At 41.4% G+C, this 17,475-nt stretch overlaps 2 protein-coding genes and 1 long non-coding RNA gene across 4 annotated transcripts in view; 1 reads left to right on the top strand and 2 right to left on the bottom strand.

The window, feature by feature from the left end:
* Positions 1 to 13,509, bottom strand: part of LOC111834664 (protocadherin alpha-7-like) — a 65,560-nt gene extending 52,051 nt beyond the window's left edge. The window contains exon 1 of one of the 2 annotated variants that reach the window (XM_072701992.1): positions 11,385 to 13,509. In XM_072701992.1, the coding sequence (XP_072558093.1) occupies positions 11,385 to 13,406 (2,022 nt within the window). In that variant the 5' untranslated portion in view covers positions 13,407 to 13,509. Of the gene's footprint in view, positions 1 to 412; positions 2,960 to 11,384 lie in introns of those variants that run through there. The other variant, XM_072701991.1, reaches the window with a different exon arrangement.
* LOC111834668 (uncharacterized) overlaps positions 1 to 17,475 on the top strand; it is a 55,607-nt gene that overhangs the window by 37,929 nt on the left and 203 nt on the right. The gene's annotated exons all lie outside the window — the stretch shown is intronic.
* On the bottom strand, positions 7,602 to 10,301 carry LOC111834665 (protocadherin alpha-8-like). The gene is made up of 2 exons (XM_023794227.2): positions 8,176 to 10,301; positions 7,602 to 7,737 (listed from the first exon to the last, which is right to left on the bottom strand). Exons 1-2 carry the CDS (start codon positions 10,198 to 10,200, stop codon positions 7,714 to 7,716), a joined length of 2,049 nt encoding a protein of 682 aa, XP_023649995.2. The 5' UTR covers positions 10,201 to 10,301; the 3' UTR covers positions 7,602 to 7,713.

Raw genomic sequence — 17,475 nt, 5'->3', positions numbered from 1 at the left:
AGTCTTATCCACCAATCACACATTTACCTAATCTAGGTGATTTAAGGTACATAAAAACAGCTTGGCAGTTTAGGCAATTGCAGAATTCCAAAGACAAGTTTAATACATAAGAGGCAGAAAAAATGAGGGGAACAAATTAAAAAAGTGAGAGATTATATTACGCATTAAAAATATGAAACGGAGACAGTCAACGTGTTAAATACGAACTTTAAATTTCTACTTGATAAACGGGCAGTGTAAAGCATTGAAGCAGTTGGGGTTTTTACAAAGACTTTTGTGTATAGTAAGCAGGGCGGCACGCGGGCATACAGGGAAGCACAGGAATACAATCACACGAAAACAGGAATTGAAAATATTCTGGTTTACTTCAACAAAATGTCAAAACTTAAATTGGAATTTGTGAATGCCTTACCTCTCCGGAAATTCTCTTACTGTGTTCATGGACCACAAGCGTATTCCCATTGCTTCCAGGGACAATAGCAGAACCGATACTCATCCTGGGTCCAACTAACATGTACCGTTTCTCTCCGGATCTGTACTGGATACTGTGACACAAAGTTCCGTTCCCGCTCGTGTCTATGCAGTTGGAATCACGTGAGTACTTGGAGGAATAGTCTGGAGGTTTTGAGCACTGTATGACTATCAGGCCAATAATACTGAATACAAAAAGCGCTGAAACAGAGCCCAGCGAGATCATCAGATACAATGTGATGTTGTTCTCCTCTTCCTTCTTTACTGAACTTTTAATTTCAGAAGATGCAAACGCCTCTTTGGTCTCCACTGCGTTTATAACCACGGTTGCTGTAGCTGACAGTGAGATGTTTCCGTTGTCTTTTACTAGTATGACTAATTTATGCAGGACCACGTCTGATTCAGTAAATGGCCGAAGTGTCCTGATCTCTCCTGTGTAGCGCTCCAAACCAAAGAGACTGGGGTCCGTAACTTGCTGCAGAGAGAATGACAACCAACCATTGTATCCTATGTCAGGATCATAGGCTCTTACTTTAGTCACCAAATGTCCTGCGTTTGCATTGCGGGAAAGCTCTACTACACCCTCCGTGGAGCCGTTAGTACTGACAGGTGACAGGATGAGCGGAGCGTTGTCGTTCTGATCCAGGATGAACACATTCACCGTGACGTTGTAGCTCAGCGACGGGATTCCGGAGTCTTTAGCTACTACTTGGAACTGGAAGGTTTTCATTGTTTCAAAGTCAAAGCTTTTCAGTGCATGAATATCACCACTGTCAGAGTTAATGTTTAAGAAAGAAGTTACACTTTGACTTGGAATTACGTTCCCAAATGAATAGGAAATGAGAGCATTTTCACTCTCATCTGCATCAGAGGCACTGATTCTGAATATAGATGCACCAGGGTCGTTATTTTCCATTATATAGAAGGTGTAGGGGCTCTGTGAGAAGACCGGACTGTTGTCGTTAACGTCTGATAATTCCACGCGGACTGTCTTAACGGAGGATAACGAAGGGGATCCCAGGTCCCTCGCTGTTATAATTATTTCATACTGTGCTACCAACTCTCTGTCTAAGCGGCTCTTTGTCACTAACGAATAGAAATTGTCCTCACTTGAATGCTTCAGGTCAAAAGGCACATCCTCAGCTAGTGTACAAACTACCTGTCCATTCACACCTGAATCCAGGTCAGTGACTCCGATCAGCGCCACCACGGTACCTACAGGCGCGTTCTCAGGAATGTGACTGGATAAAGAGGTGATGTCTATCTCAGGCCTGTTGTCATTCTCATCCTCCACCTTCACAAATGCACTGCAATGAGTGGACAATGGTACTGATCCACCATCTGAGACCTGTATATTTAGCTCATAATAATGTTTCGTTTCGTAATCAATTGGACCTCTTACTTTTATTTCTCCCGTTTTTCTGTTAATTTCAAATAGCTCTGAATCTTTGTTTCTAAATTCATTTCGAAACGAATACTCAACAATGCCGTTCGTGCCTTCATCTTTATCGGAAGCATTTACGCGTAATAAAAATGTACCGGGCGGGATGTTTTCAGGCACGCTAACTGTATATTTCTGCTGACCGCAAACTGGCGCGTTGTCATTGATATCCAGTATGACAATAGTGATATTTAAAACGCCGGATTTTTGAGGACTACCGCCATCTAAAGCAGTCAGGAGTAGATTGTATTGAGGGACATGTTCCCTGTCTAATGGCTTTTGCAAAATTAAAAATGGAATTTTACTATCTTTACTTATGTCTTCTATCTCTAATTGCAATTTATCATTTTGACTCAATTTATAAATTCGTAAACCATTTAAACCCACATCGAAATCTTGTGCACCTTCCAACGGAAAACGTGCCCCAGTCACCGCAGACTCTGATATTTCTAAACGATAGTCTGTATCTGGAAAGCTGGGAGCGTTGTCGTTTACATCTAAAATCTCTACCGTTATGCGATGTATTTCTGTTGGGTTTTCTATCACAGCTTTAAGATTAATAGAACATTGCGCAGTTTTACCGCATAGGTCCTCTCTGTCTATCCTCTGGTTGACAAACAAAGCGCCATCTCTCTGGTTTACCAGCAAAAGGTCCTGCTTTGTTCCCGTCACAATACGCAGGTTCCGATCCACCAACACGCTTGTATCCAGTCCGATGTCTTTAGCCACATTCCCCACTACGGTGCCGAGCGGTAATTCCTCCTGGATGGAGTAACGGACTTGACAAGATCCTCTTCTGCTCAACAACGACAGAACCACAAGATGAAGAAATGCCCAGCCATACTGCCGTGTCCTTTTGCATTGGTCGGTCTCCATTATACTGATGTAGGCTACCCGGTTTTCACCATTCAGCTATGCTCTCTATTCAAACGGCAATATCAATTAACATTAAAATCATAAGAAAAATTGCCAGGCAAGTCATTCGTGCCTCTGCTCATTCCATGCCATATAGCCACGATATTATATTGTTCCTACTCTGCAGGCTTCAGTCACTTATATACGTGCAAACGTTAGACAACGTATTTCAGCGATTCCTCCAATTCCTTGGCCAATACTGCCACCACTGGACCATAAATATAAGAAGCGACTCTAAATGCATGAACAGCACAGTTATTCGTGTACATAAAGTTAAAACAAGACAAAACACTAGACGTAACATTTTAAGATAGGCTATATATGAAATATAAACGCTATGATATACACCAATCTTTTTTTCATGTCATACATTCTGACATAACCTAAATATGCCACAATGAATCACATTGTAGTTTATGTGCATTTGTTATTATAAAACATCGGCAAACATGCATAATATTTGTGTACATGTTGACCACGAATTAGGTTCGTTTGCAAAAAAGTAAAAGTGCAAAATCGTCTTATCGACTGCATAAAACTGGGTTGGTTAGTCCATATGGTGAAAGATTATTGCAAGATTTTAAAAACTAGCTTGAGCAAATTAAAACAAGTAAGGGAAAGAGCTCAGATATGACTGGCTAAATGATACATTTTAAATAATGAAACACAGACGATCAATAAAAAAAAAAGGATATTAATGTGTAGAATCATTCACAGACTATTCGAGGGGCAGGTGGTCGAGTGGGGGAGAGGGGCGTGGCTTAGGGTATATTTTGCCGAAGGATGCGGTCCCCTTCGGTAAATGTTGCTGATTATTGGCTATCGAAGTGAGGCACTTAAAACACTAAGGCACCACCAGCTACCGCCCCCCCTGTTAATATGCTTTGTATTGCTTAAAACGGCTGATGGGGGGTTAACGGAATATTTAGAGCATTGTGCTAAGCGCTTAAACATTTCGGTTGGCTACAACAGGAACAAAACTTGGATACGTAAGTATAAATGTCTTACCTCGCCGGAAACTCTCATACCGGGGTCTTGGACCACAAGCGTATTCCCGTTGCTCCCAGGGACAAGAGTAGAACCAATACTCATTCTAGGTCCAACTAACATGTACCGTTTCTCTCCGGATCTGTACTGGATGCTGTGACACAGAGTTCCGTTCCCGCTCGTGTCTATGCAGTTGGAATCACGTAAGTACTTGGAGGAATAGTCTGGAGGTTTAGAGCACTGCATGACTATCAGGCCGATTATACTGAAAACAAAAAGCGCTGAAACAGAGCCCAGAGAGATCATCAGATACAATGTGATGTTGTTCTCCTCTTCCTTCTTTACTGAGCGTTTAATTTCAGACGATGCAAACGCCTCTTTGGTCTCCACCGCGTTTATAATCATGGTAGCCGAAGCTGACAGTGAGGTGTTTCCATTGTCTTTTACCAGGACAACGAGTTTATGCGTGACCTTGTCAGTTTCTGTGAATGGCCGAAGTGTCCTGATCTCTCCTGTGTAGCGCTCCAAACCAAAGAGACTGGGGTCGGTAACTTGCTGCAGAGAGAATGACAACCAGCCATTGTATCCTATGTCAGGATCATAGGCTCTTACTTTAGTCACCAAATGACCTGCGTTTGCATTGCAGGAAAGCTCTACTACACCCTCCGAAGAGCCGTTAGTACTGACAGGAGACAGGATGAGCGGAGCGTTGTCGTTCTGATCCAGAATGAACACGTTCACCGTGACGTTGCTGCTTAGCGACGGGGTTCCGGAGTCTTTAGCTACTACTTGGAACTGGAAGATTTTCATTGTTTCAAAGTCAAAGCTTTTCAATGCATAAATATCACCACTATCAGAGTTAATGTTTAAGAAAGATGTTACACTTTGACTTGGAATTACGTTCCCAAATGAATAGGAAATTAGAGCATTTTCACTCTCATCTGCATCAGAGGCACTAATTTTGAATATCGATGCACCAGGCTCGTTATTTTCCGTTATATAGAAGGTGTAGGGACTCTGTGAGAAAACCGGACTGTTGTCGTTAACGTCTGATAATTCCACGCGGACTGTCTTAACGGAGGATAACGAAGGGGATCCCATATCCTTCGCTGTTATAATTATCTCATACTGTGGTACCAACTCTCTGTCTAAGCGGCTCTTTGTTACTAACGAGTAGAAATTGTCCTCACTCGAATGTTTCAGTTCAAACGGCATGCCTTTGGGCAGCGTACAAACCACCTGTCCATTCACACCTGAATCCAGGTCAGTTACTGCGATCAGCGCCACCACGGTACCTACAGGCGCGTTCTCGGGAACGTGACTGGACAAGGAGGTGATGTCTATCTCAGGTCTGTTGTCATTCTCATCCTCCACTTTCACAAATACGTTGCATTGCGTTTTTAATGGTAATGCACCTTTATCAGAAACTTCAATATTAATTTCATAATTTTTACTTTCCTCAAAATCTATTAGTCCCTTTACTGTTAATTCTCCGGTTTTAGAGTTCAGTTCTAGAAGATCGCCTACTTTGTTCCTGAATGCATTTCTGAATGAGTATTCCACTTCACCGTTACCTCCCTCATCTAAATCTGTTGTATTGATTTTAATCAAAAAGGTACCAACAGGAATGTTTTCTTTTACTACAACTGTATATTGCTGCTCATCACAGACGGGGGCATTGTCATTAGCATCTAGAACAGTAATATTAATATTTAGACTACCAATTTTCGGTGGGATACCACCATCTATAGCTGTCAATGTTACATTAAACCGTGCGATATTTTCTCTATCTAACGACTTCTGCAATATTAGAAATGGGATTTTGCTATCTTTTCTCAAATCCCTTGTTTCCAAAACAAAGTAATCGTTCTGACTCAGTTTATATGAACGCAAAGCATTCAGTCCGATGTCTGTATCCTGTGCTTCTTCAAGCTGGAATCGTGCTCCGGTTACTGTTGACTCGGGGATTTCTAAACGATATTCTCTGTCAGTAAAACTAGGGGAATGATCATTAACATCTAAAATTTGTACAGTAATATGGTGTATTTCTAAGGGGTTTTCTATCACAGCTTTTAAATTGATATAACATGGATCCGTTTTACCGCACAGGTCCTCTCTGTCTATCCTCTGGTTCACAAATACGGCTCCGTCTCTTTGATTTACCTGGAAAAGGTCCTGCTTTGTTCCCGTCACAATACGGAGGTTGCGATCCTCCGGCCCGCGCGCGTCCAATCCCAAGTCTTTAGCCACATTCCCTACCACGGCTCCGAGAGACAGTTCTTCCTGAATGGCGTATCGAATTTGAAAAGTCCGTTGACACAGCAAGATAAGAACCACAAAATGGAGACACAGGCGTCTCCTCCTCCAATGCTGGATCCCCATCGCAGGTATTATCCACCAATATATAAACAAAATTCAATTAAAATCATGCTTACTTTTATTCAAAATACATATGAATGATCCTTTGCAGCATTAAATGTTTTTCTAGCGGTTTAGCAGATCCCCACTTCTTCCTCTGTGGTCCACTCGGTCACTGAGCTTATTTCTGGTAACAATTGTCTATAACGTCGAACCTCGCCGATTTTATTCTATTCCTTTGACAACAGCGCCGCCTCCCGGCTCCACGCCATATAAAACTCGTAATTTACTTGATCATTTTAAACACCTGTAAATAGTAATACACTACATCTTTCCTTGCTAAATGAATACTATATCAGGAAGCTTTTTTATTTGGATTAGATAAAATTGTATGTAACCGCAGGGAAAAATTAAGGCGCAAACAGCAGCAAAATGAAGCATCTTATAGCTCAAATACAAGAAGAATGTTGTGATTATAATTTGAAAGATAAGGACATATAGTAAGAAGAGAGAGAGGCCCATGCAGTGTATGTGCAAGAGCGCTTTACGGCAATTACAGAGTGAGACAGAACACAAACTATCGACGGTACGTACTAAGTACGAATTGAATGCAGCATCATGAATGCTAGCTTGGAACGCGGCAGGTGCGGGATAACAGGAAGTGGCGCATCTCTAAATTCATGGCAGAAAAGATCCCCAGGAGCGCCCCCTATGTCAGAGGAGTCAAACCGCAGTCCTCGGGGGCCGGAGCCCAGCACACTTTTGGGTTTCCCCTCATTTAACGCACCTGATTCAACTCCTTGCATCTGCTTGTGCTAATAACCACACAGCTATTGAGCTGAGTCCTTTGTGGTGGAAAAGGGAAAGAACGAAGCTACAAAGGTCTCCAGCCCCCCAGGATTGGACTTTGGCCCTCCTACCCTAGAGCGCTGTGGTGTCATTTCTGAAATCACACTGACAAGACTGGTGCTACTGCCTGCAAGGTACCTAACTAAGGCAGCTGAACTTGACTCAAGTGCTGAATACAAAGGCATATGTACAAAGACTATGTTGTACAATAAAATAATAACAAAAGAGCAGAAAACAAGAAGCTAAACAAAACTGGAAAATGAATGGAAAGAAACAAAAGCGTGACGTCCTGACTCAAAACTAGAGAATCAAAACAAAATATCTGCACTAAATTCAAAGCTGCAGTAAGCACTGACTACAGGGAGTTTAAGTATCCTGAGAAATATTTAAGATAAGCTGAGAAATGAACACTGAAGTAGGGGTTGGTTCAAACTTTAGGTAATTATTCCAATGAGTCACGAACCAAAAGAATATTGAGCTCTTCATGCAAAAAATAAAAACTTATATACCAACATAGCAGTCTACTAAACTTTGACATTTCTTATGAATACAAACAAAAGCGATGGTTACTTTAGATGCTAGAGACTTTGGAGAAATAAGGAAGAATGTCAGATAAAATTCAGAAATATGGGCCTATGTAATGCAAACATTTTCTAACAACAAATACAGTCGAGCCTTCCATATTGCGGGGTTTAGGGGTGGAGGCCCCCAGTGATCTGGGAAAAAAAACACACAAATCATTTTTGATCTCCTTGGCGAGGTAAGCGAGCATTAGAGAGGAGGAGCGAAAACATTCAAGAAATGCGAGATACAAAAATCACTACGAGATATTGCGTGAGGACCTGCTGTAAACACACTTATAGTCTTCCGATTCAGCACTGTATGTTTTATGCACTTGAGTTGCTAAAGTTTTGTGTGTTGTCTGCCGGCTTTCGCAAAACTCCCCCACAAAAAACCCATTTAATATGTTATGCCAACATGATATAGGTCTATCAAAGCAGCCACGAGGAAAGCCACAATGCAGAAAGATTGACTGCAATTGCAAATGGAAAAGAAATACCACAAACGTAGGCTTACTCCAAAAACTATGTTGTGCAGTAGGCCTCATTATTAAATCTGTGTTAATTGTTAGATTGTGTTAAAATAAGTCTTACCTCGCCAGAAACTCTCTTATTGTATTCTTGGACCACCAGAGTGTTCCCGTTGCTTCCAGGGACAATAGTAGAACCTATACTTGTCCTGGGTCCAACTAGCATGTATCGTTTCTCTCCGGATCTGTACTGGATGCTGTGACACAGTGTTCCGTTCCCGCTAGTGTCCACACAGTTGGAGTCATGTGAGTACTTGGAGGAATATTCTGGAGGTTTAGAGCACTGCATGACTATCAGGCCGATTATACTGAATACAAAAAGCGCTGAAACTGAGCCCAGTGAGATCATCAGATACAATGTGATGTTGTTCTGCTCATCTGTTTTTTCACTGCTTTTAATATTGGACGATGCAAATGCTTCTTTGATCTCCACTGCATGAATAAATACAGTCGCTGTAGCTGACAGTGAGATGTTCCCATTGTCTTTTACCAGTACAACTAGTTTATGTACAACTTCGTCTGATTCGCTGAATGGCCGAAGTGTTCTTATCTGTCCTGTGTAGCGCTCCAAGCCAAACAGACTGGGGTCTGTAACTTGTTGCAGAGAGAATGACAACCAGCCATTGTATCCTATATCGGGGTCGTAGGTTCTAACTTTAGTCACCAAATGACCTGCGTTCACATTTCGAGAAATCTCCACCACACCCTCAGCAGATCCATTAGTGCTGACTGGAGACAGGATGAGCGGAGCGTTGTCGTTCTGATCCAGAATAAACACATTAACTCTGACGTTGCTGCTTAGTGACGGACTTCCAGAGTCTTTAGCTACCACTTGGAAGTGGAAGGTTTTCAGTGTTTCAAAGTCAAAGCTTTTCAATGCGTATATGTTACCATTATCAGGGTTAATGTTTAAGAAAGATGTTACACTTTGACCTGAAATTACATGTTCCAGGGAATATGAAATTCGGGCATTTTCATTCTCATCTGCATCAGAAGCACTTGTGGCGAATATCGATGCACCAGGCTCGTTATTTTCCATTATATAGAAGGTGTAGGGACTCTGTGAGAAGACCGGACTGTTGTCGTTAACGTCTGATAATTCCACGCGGACTGTCTTAACTGAGGATAACGAAGGGGATCCCAGGTCCCTCGCTGTTATAATTATTTCATACTGTGGTACCAACTCTCTATCTAAGTTTCTCGTTGTCACTAAGGAATAGAAATGGTCCTCATTTGAATGTTTCAGTTCAAACGGCACGTCTTCGGGCAGCGTACAAACTACCTGTCCATTCACACCTGAATCCAGGTCGGTTACTCCGATCAGCGCCACCACGGTACCTACAGGCGCGTTCTCAGGAATCTGGCTGGACTGCGAGGTAATGTCTATCTCCGGTCTGTTATCATTCATATCCTCTACATGTACAAAAACGTTGCAATGTGTAGATAATGGGACTGGTCCGGCATCTGAAGCCTCAATATTTATTTCATAAATGTGTTCCAATTCATAATCAACAAGACCTTTAACTTTTATTTCTCCAGTTTTTCTGTCTAAATCAAACAATTCTGTCGCTTTGCTTCTGAATTTATTTCCAAATAAGTATGTTATTTCTCCGTTGGCGCCGTCATCCAAATCAGTCGCATTCACTTGCAAGACTACAGTATCTACTGGGGAATTTTCCGTTATAGTCACTGTGTATTTCTTTTCGTTACAAACTGGTGCATTATCATTTACATCTAAAACGATTACAGCAATGTTCAAAGTAGCAGTTCGCGAAGGACTGCCCCCATCCAAAGCGGTCAGCAGTAAATTGAGATACGGTTTGTCTTCCCTGTCCAGTGCCTTTTGTAACGTTAAGAAAGGAATTTTATTATTCTCGTTGAGATCCTCTACTTCCAATCGGAAATGTTCATTTTGCTCCAGTTTATACAATCGTAACCCATTTACGCCTACATCTGGGTCTCTAGCACCTTCTAACTGAAAGCGAGTTCCAGGCGTGGCGGATTCAGAAATTTCAATGCGACTCTCTTTACTGGGAAAAGTAGGGGAATGGTCATTGACATCCAAAATCTGAACAGTAATCTGATGCATTTCTAATGGATTCTGTACCACAGCTTTAAGATTAATAAAACATTGAGACGTCTTACCGCATAGGTCCTCTCTGTCTATTCTCTGGTTAACAAACAAAGCACCGTCACTCTGGTTTACCTGGAAAAGCTCCTGCTTTGTTCCTGTTACAATACGCAGATTCCGATCCACCAACACGCGTCTATCCAACCCCACGTCTTTAGCCACATTCCCTACTACGGTGCCGAGCGGTAATTCCTCCTGGATGGAGTAACGGACTTGGCAAGATCCTCTTTTGCAGAACAACGACAGGACCACAAGATAAAAAAATGGCCAGCCACACTGCAGTGTCTTTTTCCCTTGGTTAGTCTCCATCATATCGATGTAATACGTTTTCACCACTACACTCCGTACTCAACGGTCATTATTAAACATCACGGTCTGAGAAAATGTATGTAAGGTAATCCATTCTTTTCTCTTATTATCCAATTTCCCCCAATTACGAGGTTAATGTGTTCCGACTCCGTAGGCTATCTACGTGCAGCTGAGAAAGAAGAGGAAGCCGTTTCAACTGTTCTTTCAACAGTTTCTTTGGCAGTACTGCCACCTCGGGACCAAATGTATATGCCACCCACGTACATTAAATATATAAAAAAAACTGTAGTTACCTAATATTTAAGGAAAGAGATACAAAAAAGAAGCAGCTGACAACTTCATTTATTTTAAATGGTAAAAATCCTTAATCTACATGCTTAATAATCGTGTGAGTTCCATTAAAAATTTCGTATCATTGCTGATATTGGCATATATTGGTAATATTTATGCAATTTTTATACATTTGCAAATAATCAGGTTTATGCACAAAAAATAAGTTAAAAAGGTTTCTCGCTGACTTACATAAAAGACCTAAAAATAGTGAATACCGTAACATTTCAGGCAATTATGGGATTTCAAGATAAATTTTTACGCATACAAATCCAACGAATTGCAGAAAAACGTAGAATGTGAGTGGTTAAATAAAAGTGTGTAACGGAGACAGAATCACAAACAAAAAACATCTAATTTTGCTTAAATTTCTATTTGAATTGCATTGGGGAGGTTAGCGGCACGAAAGATTAAATAGAACTTCTTAAGTATATTAGGCAAACAAGCATCCGTTTGTTTCCACAGTATTTTGAAACTTAGAAGAAGAATTGTCAATGTCTTACCTCACCGGAAAATCTCTTACTGTGTTCATGGACAACAAGCGTATTCCCGTTGCTCCCAGGTACAAGAGAAGAACCGATACTCATCCTGGGTCCTACTAACATGTACCGTTTCTCTCCGGATCTGTACTGGATGCTGTGACACAGAGTTCCGTTCCCGCTCGTGTCTATGCAGTTGGAGTCACGTGAGTACTTGGAGGAATAGTCTGGAGGTTTAGAGCACTGCATGACTATCAGGCCGATTATACTGAATACAAAAAGCGCAGAAACACAGGCCAAAGAAATCATTAGATAGAATGTGACGTTCTCCTCTTCCCTCTTTTCTGTGTTTTTTAATTCCGATGATGAAAACGCCTCTTTGAGCTCCACTGCGTGAATAAACACGGTTGCTGTAGCTGACAGTGAGATGTTCCCATTGTCTTTTACCAGTACAACCAGTTTATGCACGACCTCGTCTCCTTCAGTGAATGGTCGAAGTGTTCTAATCTGTCCTGTATAGCGCTCCAAGCTAAACAGACTGGGGTCGGTAACTTGCTGCAGAGAAAACGACAACCAGCCATTGTATCCTATGTCAGGATCATAGGCTCTTACTTTAGTCACCAAATGACCTGCGTTTGCACTGCGGGAAAGCTCTACTACACCCTCCGTGGAGCCATTAGTGCTGACAGGAGACAGGATGACCGGAGCGTTGTCGTTCTGATCCAGGATGAACACATTCACCGTGACGTTGCTGCTTAGTGATGGGGTTCCGGAGTCTCTAGCTACTACTTGGAACGGGAAGGTTTTCATTGTTTCAAAGTCAAAGCTTTTCAATGCATGTATGTTCCCGTTGTCTGGGTTAATGTTTAAGAAAGATCTTACACTTTGACCTGGTATTGCGTTCTCAAGTTCATATGTAATTCGGGAATTTTCATTCTCATCTGCATCCGAGGCACTTACAGTGAAAATAGAGTTCCCAGACTCGTTGTTTTCTATCATGTAGAAGGTGTAGGGGCTCTGTAAGAAGACCGGTCTGTTGTCGTTAACGTCTGATAATTCCACGCGGACTGTCTTAACTGAGGATAACGAAGGGGATCCCAGGTCCTTCGCTGTTATTGTTATATCGTACTTCGGCATTGCCTCTCTGTCTAAGCGACTCTTTGTCACTAGTGAATAGAAACTGTCCTCAGTCGAATGTTTCAGTTCAAACGGCATGCCTTCTGGCAGTGTACAAACTACCTGTCCATTCATATTTGAATCCAGGTCAGTTACTCCGATCAGCGCCACTACTGTACCTACAGGCGCGTTCTCGGGAATTTGGTTGGATTGAGAGGTGATGTCTATCTCAGGCCTGTTGTCGTTCACATCCTCCACTTTCAAAAATACGCTGCATTGTGTTTTCAGTGGTAATGCTCCTTTATCAGAGACCTCAATATTTATTTCATAATTTTTACTTTCCTCAAAATCAATTAGCCCCTTTACTGTTAATTCTCCGGTTTCGGAGTCCAAATCTACAAGTTCATTAGCTTTGCTTCTGAATTTATTTCTGAATGAGAATTCCACTTCACCGTTAAGTCCCTCATCTGAGTCAGTGGCATTGATTTTTAATAAAAAAGTTCCGATTGGTACATTTTCTTTTGCTATAACTGTATATTGTTGTTGGTCACACACTGGCGCATTGTCGTTAGCGTCCAAAACAATCACAGTAATATTTAGAGTACCAGATTTGGATGGGTTGCCACCATCTATAGCTGTAAGTGTTACATTATATTGTGCTATATTTTCTCTATCCAAAGGCTTCTGCAATATTAAAATAGGGATTTTACTATCTTTTCTCAAATCCTTTGTTTCCAAAAGAAAATGCTCGTTCTGACTCAGCTTATATGAATGCAAAGCATTCAGGCCGATATCTGGATCTTGCGCTTCTTCAAGCTGAAATCGTGCTCCTGTCACGGTAAATTCCGGAATTTCTAATCGATCGTTTTTGTCTGGAAAACTCGGGGAATTATCATTGACATCTAAAATCTCTACAGTAATGTGATGCATTTCCAGTGGGTTTTCTATCACAGCTTTCAGATTAATCAAACATGGAGACGTTTTACCGCAAAGGTCCTCTCTGTCTATCCTCTGGTTAACAAACAGGGCGCCGTCTCTTTGATTTACCTGAAAAAGGTCCTGCTTTGCTCCCGTCACTATACGTAGATTCCGATCCACCATCCCGCTTTTATCGAATCCCATGTCTTTAGCTATATTTCCAACTATGGTGCCGACCGGCAGTTCTTCTTGGATGGGGTACCGAATCTGAGTAGTCCGTTCACACAATGACAGGAGAAACACAAAATGGATGGATGGCCATACATATCCCAGTCTTTTCGTACAATATCCGCTCCACATGATTCGATCTAAATATTTAAATACGTCCGCAGAAATAAACGGAATTCATGCTTGCTTTCATGGAGAAATAATTGCAGTTGAAAATTTACAGCATTGATGCTTTGTCTGGCGTTTTGTCGGGCTTCTGGCTTTTGTGGTCTATTCCTGCCGCTGAGCTAATCTCCACTAACCATACCCTATACGTTATGGAAGACGGTTCCGGATATATTCAATTTCTTTGACAACACCGCCGCCGTGTGACTCTATGTGTCATAATCGAAACTCCCTATCTACAACGTGCAAGGACTCATACTCTCATTTTCAAATGAACAGTCAAAATGGTCCATGATTTTGCGGTTGTTTTGCAGTAAAAAATTGACACTTAAAATATGCTCTTATTTATTAAATCTTTGAATGTTCAGTCAGCCTGGGGTTCCCAAACGGTAATGAATACTATATAAAACAGCAGCGTACTAAACGAATGGGGTCTTATTGCTCTTGATGTTCACGGTTTCCATTCGAAAAACGTCGACTTCGGACGACTTTGGCCAAGTTCATACAACCTTTAATATTTATGTTAGGGTCTCGCGCACCCTCTAGCTGAAAGCGAGTCATGTGGGTAGAAAATTCAGATGACCTGCTTAGGAAAACCAGGGGATTGCGATTAACTACTAGAATCTGTACAATAATACGACGTATTTCAATTGGGTGCCGTCTGGCACCAACAACCATGCCACGCTCAAAATTGCTTAAATCACCTTTCTTTCCCATTCTGACATTCAGTTTGGAGTTCAGGAGATTGTCTTGACCAGGACCACACCCCTAAATGCATTGAAGCAACTGCCATGTGATTGGTTGATTAGATAATTGCATTAATGAGAAATTGAACAGGTGTTCCTAATAATCCTTTAGGTGAGTGTATATATACACACATACACACACACACACACACATTATATATAGAGATTATGAAAACATTCCCGTTGCCTTTGAAATGGTACAATGAACTTTCACCAATAATGTCACTGTTTGGCCAATTTCATTTTTTTTTAATTTACGTTGTGCCCAGTTCACTGAATGTAGAAAGAAGAGTTCGTTTTTACTCTGACGAACCACTGACACCTTGTGTTCATTAGTGGATGTGCAGTGCCTCACGTTGGTGGTGTACAGCCAGCTTCGTGCGGGTCGTTTTGACCTGGAGATGTAGCCATTTGGAGTTTAATATATTAGCTAAACGGAGAACCAACAGAATGTGATACATTTTAACAACGAACAATACTTTAAAACACGGATCAAAATAACGAATGCTGTCGTTATCATACTAAGAAGCAATACAAATAACTTAAATAACAGATGACTTTTACGTTAATTTATTAAAATTATCATCCTTCGTTAAATTTAGAAATATACCAACTCTATTTATCTGAGTTGTCGCTGAACATCACAGATAACTATGATTTAAGGCGCTACTCTCGGATATTTACATAAGGAAACGCCATTACTCTCACAGTTTCCCCACCCGCACGAAGACTGGCAGGTTCCCGGATGCAGCGCCAATGCGGGAAGCGCGTCTGAACGTTCGCCTGCCGAATACTTTTGTGACGCGCGAGCCTTCCTCAGTTCGTTTCCTTGGCGACGGGGCAGCACGCGGGCGGGCGCTGTCTACGGTGCTGAAACGGGCACAAGTGAATAAATTGAATATGCAGTATTTCTGACGCTGTCCACAAAAGGATGCACAAATACTTCAAAAATATTCTACTGGTTTATTCAACCCATTAAATAATTCGCATGGTTAATGCACTTGAACGCAATTGCCGTGCTGTACACGGATGTTTCATCGCTATGATTCTGTTCCCCCATCAGACACACTGCTGCAGAGAAATATACACGCAGTATGTGCTGATTTGCTCCGTGGCAAACAAGAACAAAATCTGAACTGAAGCATTGTCAGCAGCTCTTCCTTCAGCAGGCATTAACATTCAGAATTTGGCTGTGGAGGTTGTCATGGCAACAGTTGCCAAGGGTAACAAGCAGTTCTTGGTAGGTGAGCTAACTTCAGATGCAAGCTGACATCTGTTATTTTAAGCGCTCCTGTTATAAAACCTGACTCAACTCATAATAACTCAACTCATAATAACTCAACTCATAATAACTCAACTCATAACTCAAAAATAAATTATATGGACCACATCAGCTGCTATTCAGGTGCATTTTGCAGTAATGCAGGAATGCGCTGCCCCCCTCATCAGCATTGCTCCATGCGAGAGCATGTGCAGCACGTGAGCATGAGTGCTACAGTGAGCAGGAGAGAAACTTGGTCACAAGTAGCAGCTGGGATCAGAATGCATCACAAATCACCCCCCCCCCCCCTCTCAAATTACACCCGCCACCCCAGCCCTAGACGACTCACATAAGTTACAGTTTTAAACCTTTATTCACACTGCCTTATACACAAATAGCCAGCAGGAGCAACAGTATTAATGGAGGACTATTTACAAAACAGAGAAGACTCAAAACGGTAAGTGCATGAAAAAACCAGGCTTGCTCTCCAACCTGCAGTTGAGCTGGTTTAAGTCATAATCCACGTGGGAGGCGTGTATTTTATAAAGCTGGACTTTGGGCCTCTGATGCTGAAATGTCAGAGTTTCATACAAAACACAAATAAAAAGCTTATTATATGAGCAGTATGTAAGCATTGAGCATTAGAGCTCATATCTATCGTAAGTAGCTCTCAGAGAAGACCAAGATCAGTCTGATCTTTTCTTTGTTCACCTTCTGTTTTCTTGTTTTTCTGCATAGCTGTAGCTAAAAACTGCTCACCATAGCTGACATAAAGCAGTGGTCTAAAAGCCATTAAAACATTTCCATGAAAATGAGTGATGTTTGGATGAGATATAGCACTTTCTGGGAAGTTACAATAAGCCCAGTGAAGCAGGGGTTTGCCAGTGAAGCAGGGGGAGGGGAGACAGGATCTGTATAATCACTGGTACATATGAACACCCACACTGTGTGAGTATGCTGCAGCACCTGGATTTGTCTCTAAAGGTGTGCTTTAAATGCGTCAGTTTCTCTGGAATGATTTAATGCAGTACATATGCTCTATTTATGTTCCTTCAGTTCTTCAGAATGGCACAGAAAAAAAGCTACTCACCAAGACTACAAATCACTGAAAAAACACAGTCATTTCACAACAGATGTGGTGCTATACTGTTCACAAAACAATTTCTTTTTCATAATAGTTATAGTCACTATATATTGCATCACCACTATAATACTATACATAAAGGACTTATCAATAGATTGAACACAAAACAACATTAGGAATTATAAAATGAACTTTTTTGGTTTATATAAAGGTAACAATGTAAAAAAAAATAATACATCTTTGTGCAATGTGCTTATTCCCCAAAATGACACAACCATTAAACCTGCTATTAGAATGTTATATTTCACACTGTTTTTGCTGTAATGTGACTGTAACACAGGCTGAAATTAATTTGGGGGGCGGGGGTTTGACAAATTCTGAGGTGGGGTCAACTTTGTTATTTTACTACCGAGCTATGTGTCTGCTGAGGGGTGAGGGGCTCAAACCCTTATTGTACTGTGTGGCTACGTTCCTCCTTATTACCTATTTCTACAAATGTTATTTTGTGCATATGAGATTGTGTGCATATGTGTTCATGAATTACGGGTATGTGTTTTTTGTCTTTTCCTTGTCACCAAAGTTGGCTGGTCAGAACAT

This window comes from Paramormyrops kingsleyae, chromosome 18, assembly GCF_048594095.1.
Source record: "Paramormyrops kingsleyae isolate MSU_618 chromosome 18, PKINGS_0.4, whole genome shotgun sequence".
In the NCBI taxonomy this organism is placed as follows: Eukaryota; Metazoa; Chordata; class Actinopteri; order Osteoglossiformes; family Mormyridae; genus Paramormyrops; species Paramormyrops kingsleyae.
The sequence above is the reverse complement of the archived record's forward strand: the minus strand, read 5'-3'. Positions and strand labels throughout refer to the sequence as shown.

Excerpts from the sequence above, each read along its gene's own strand:
- LOC111834665 (XM_023794227.2), bottom strand. The coding sequence starts at position 10,200 with ATGCATCAGATTACTGTTCAGATTTTGGATGTCAATGACCATTCCCCT. Across the intron at positions 7,738-8,175 it reads ATAAGAGAGTTTCTGGCGAG|ATCACTGGGGGCCTCCACCC; the intron begins GTAAGACTTATT and ends TTTTTTTCCCAG.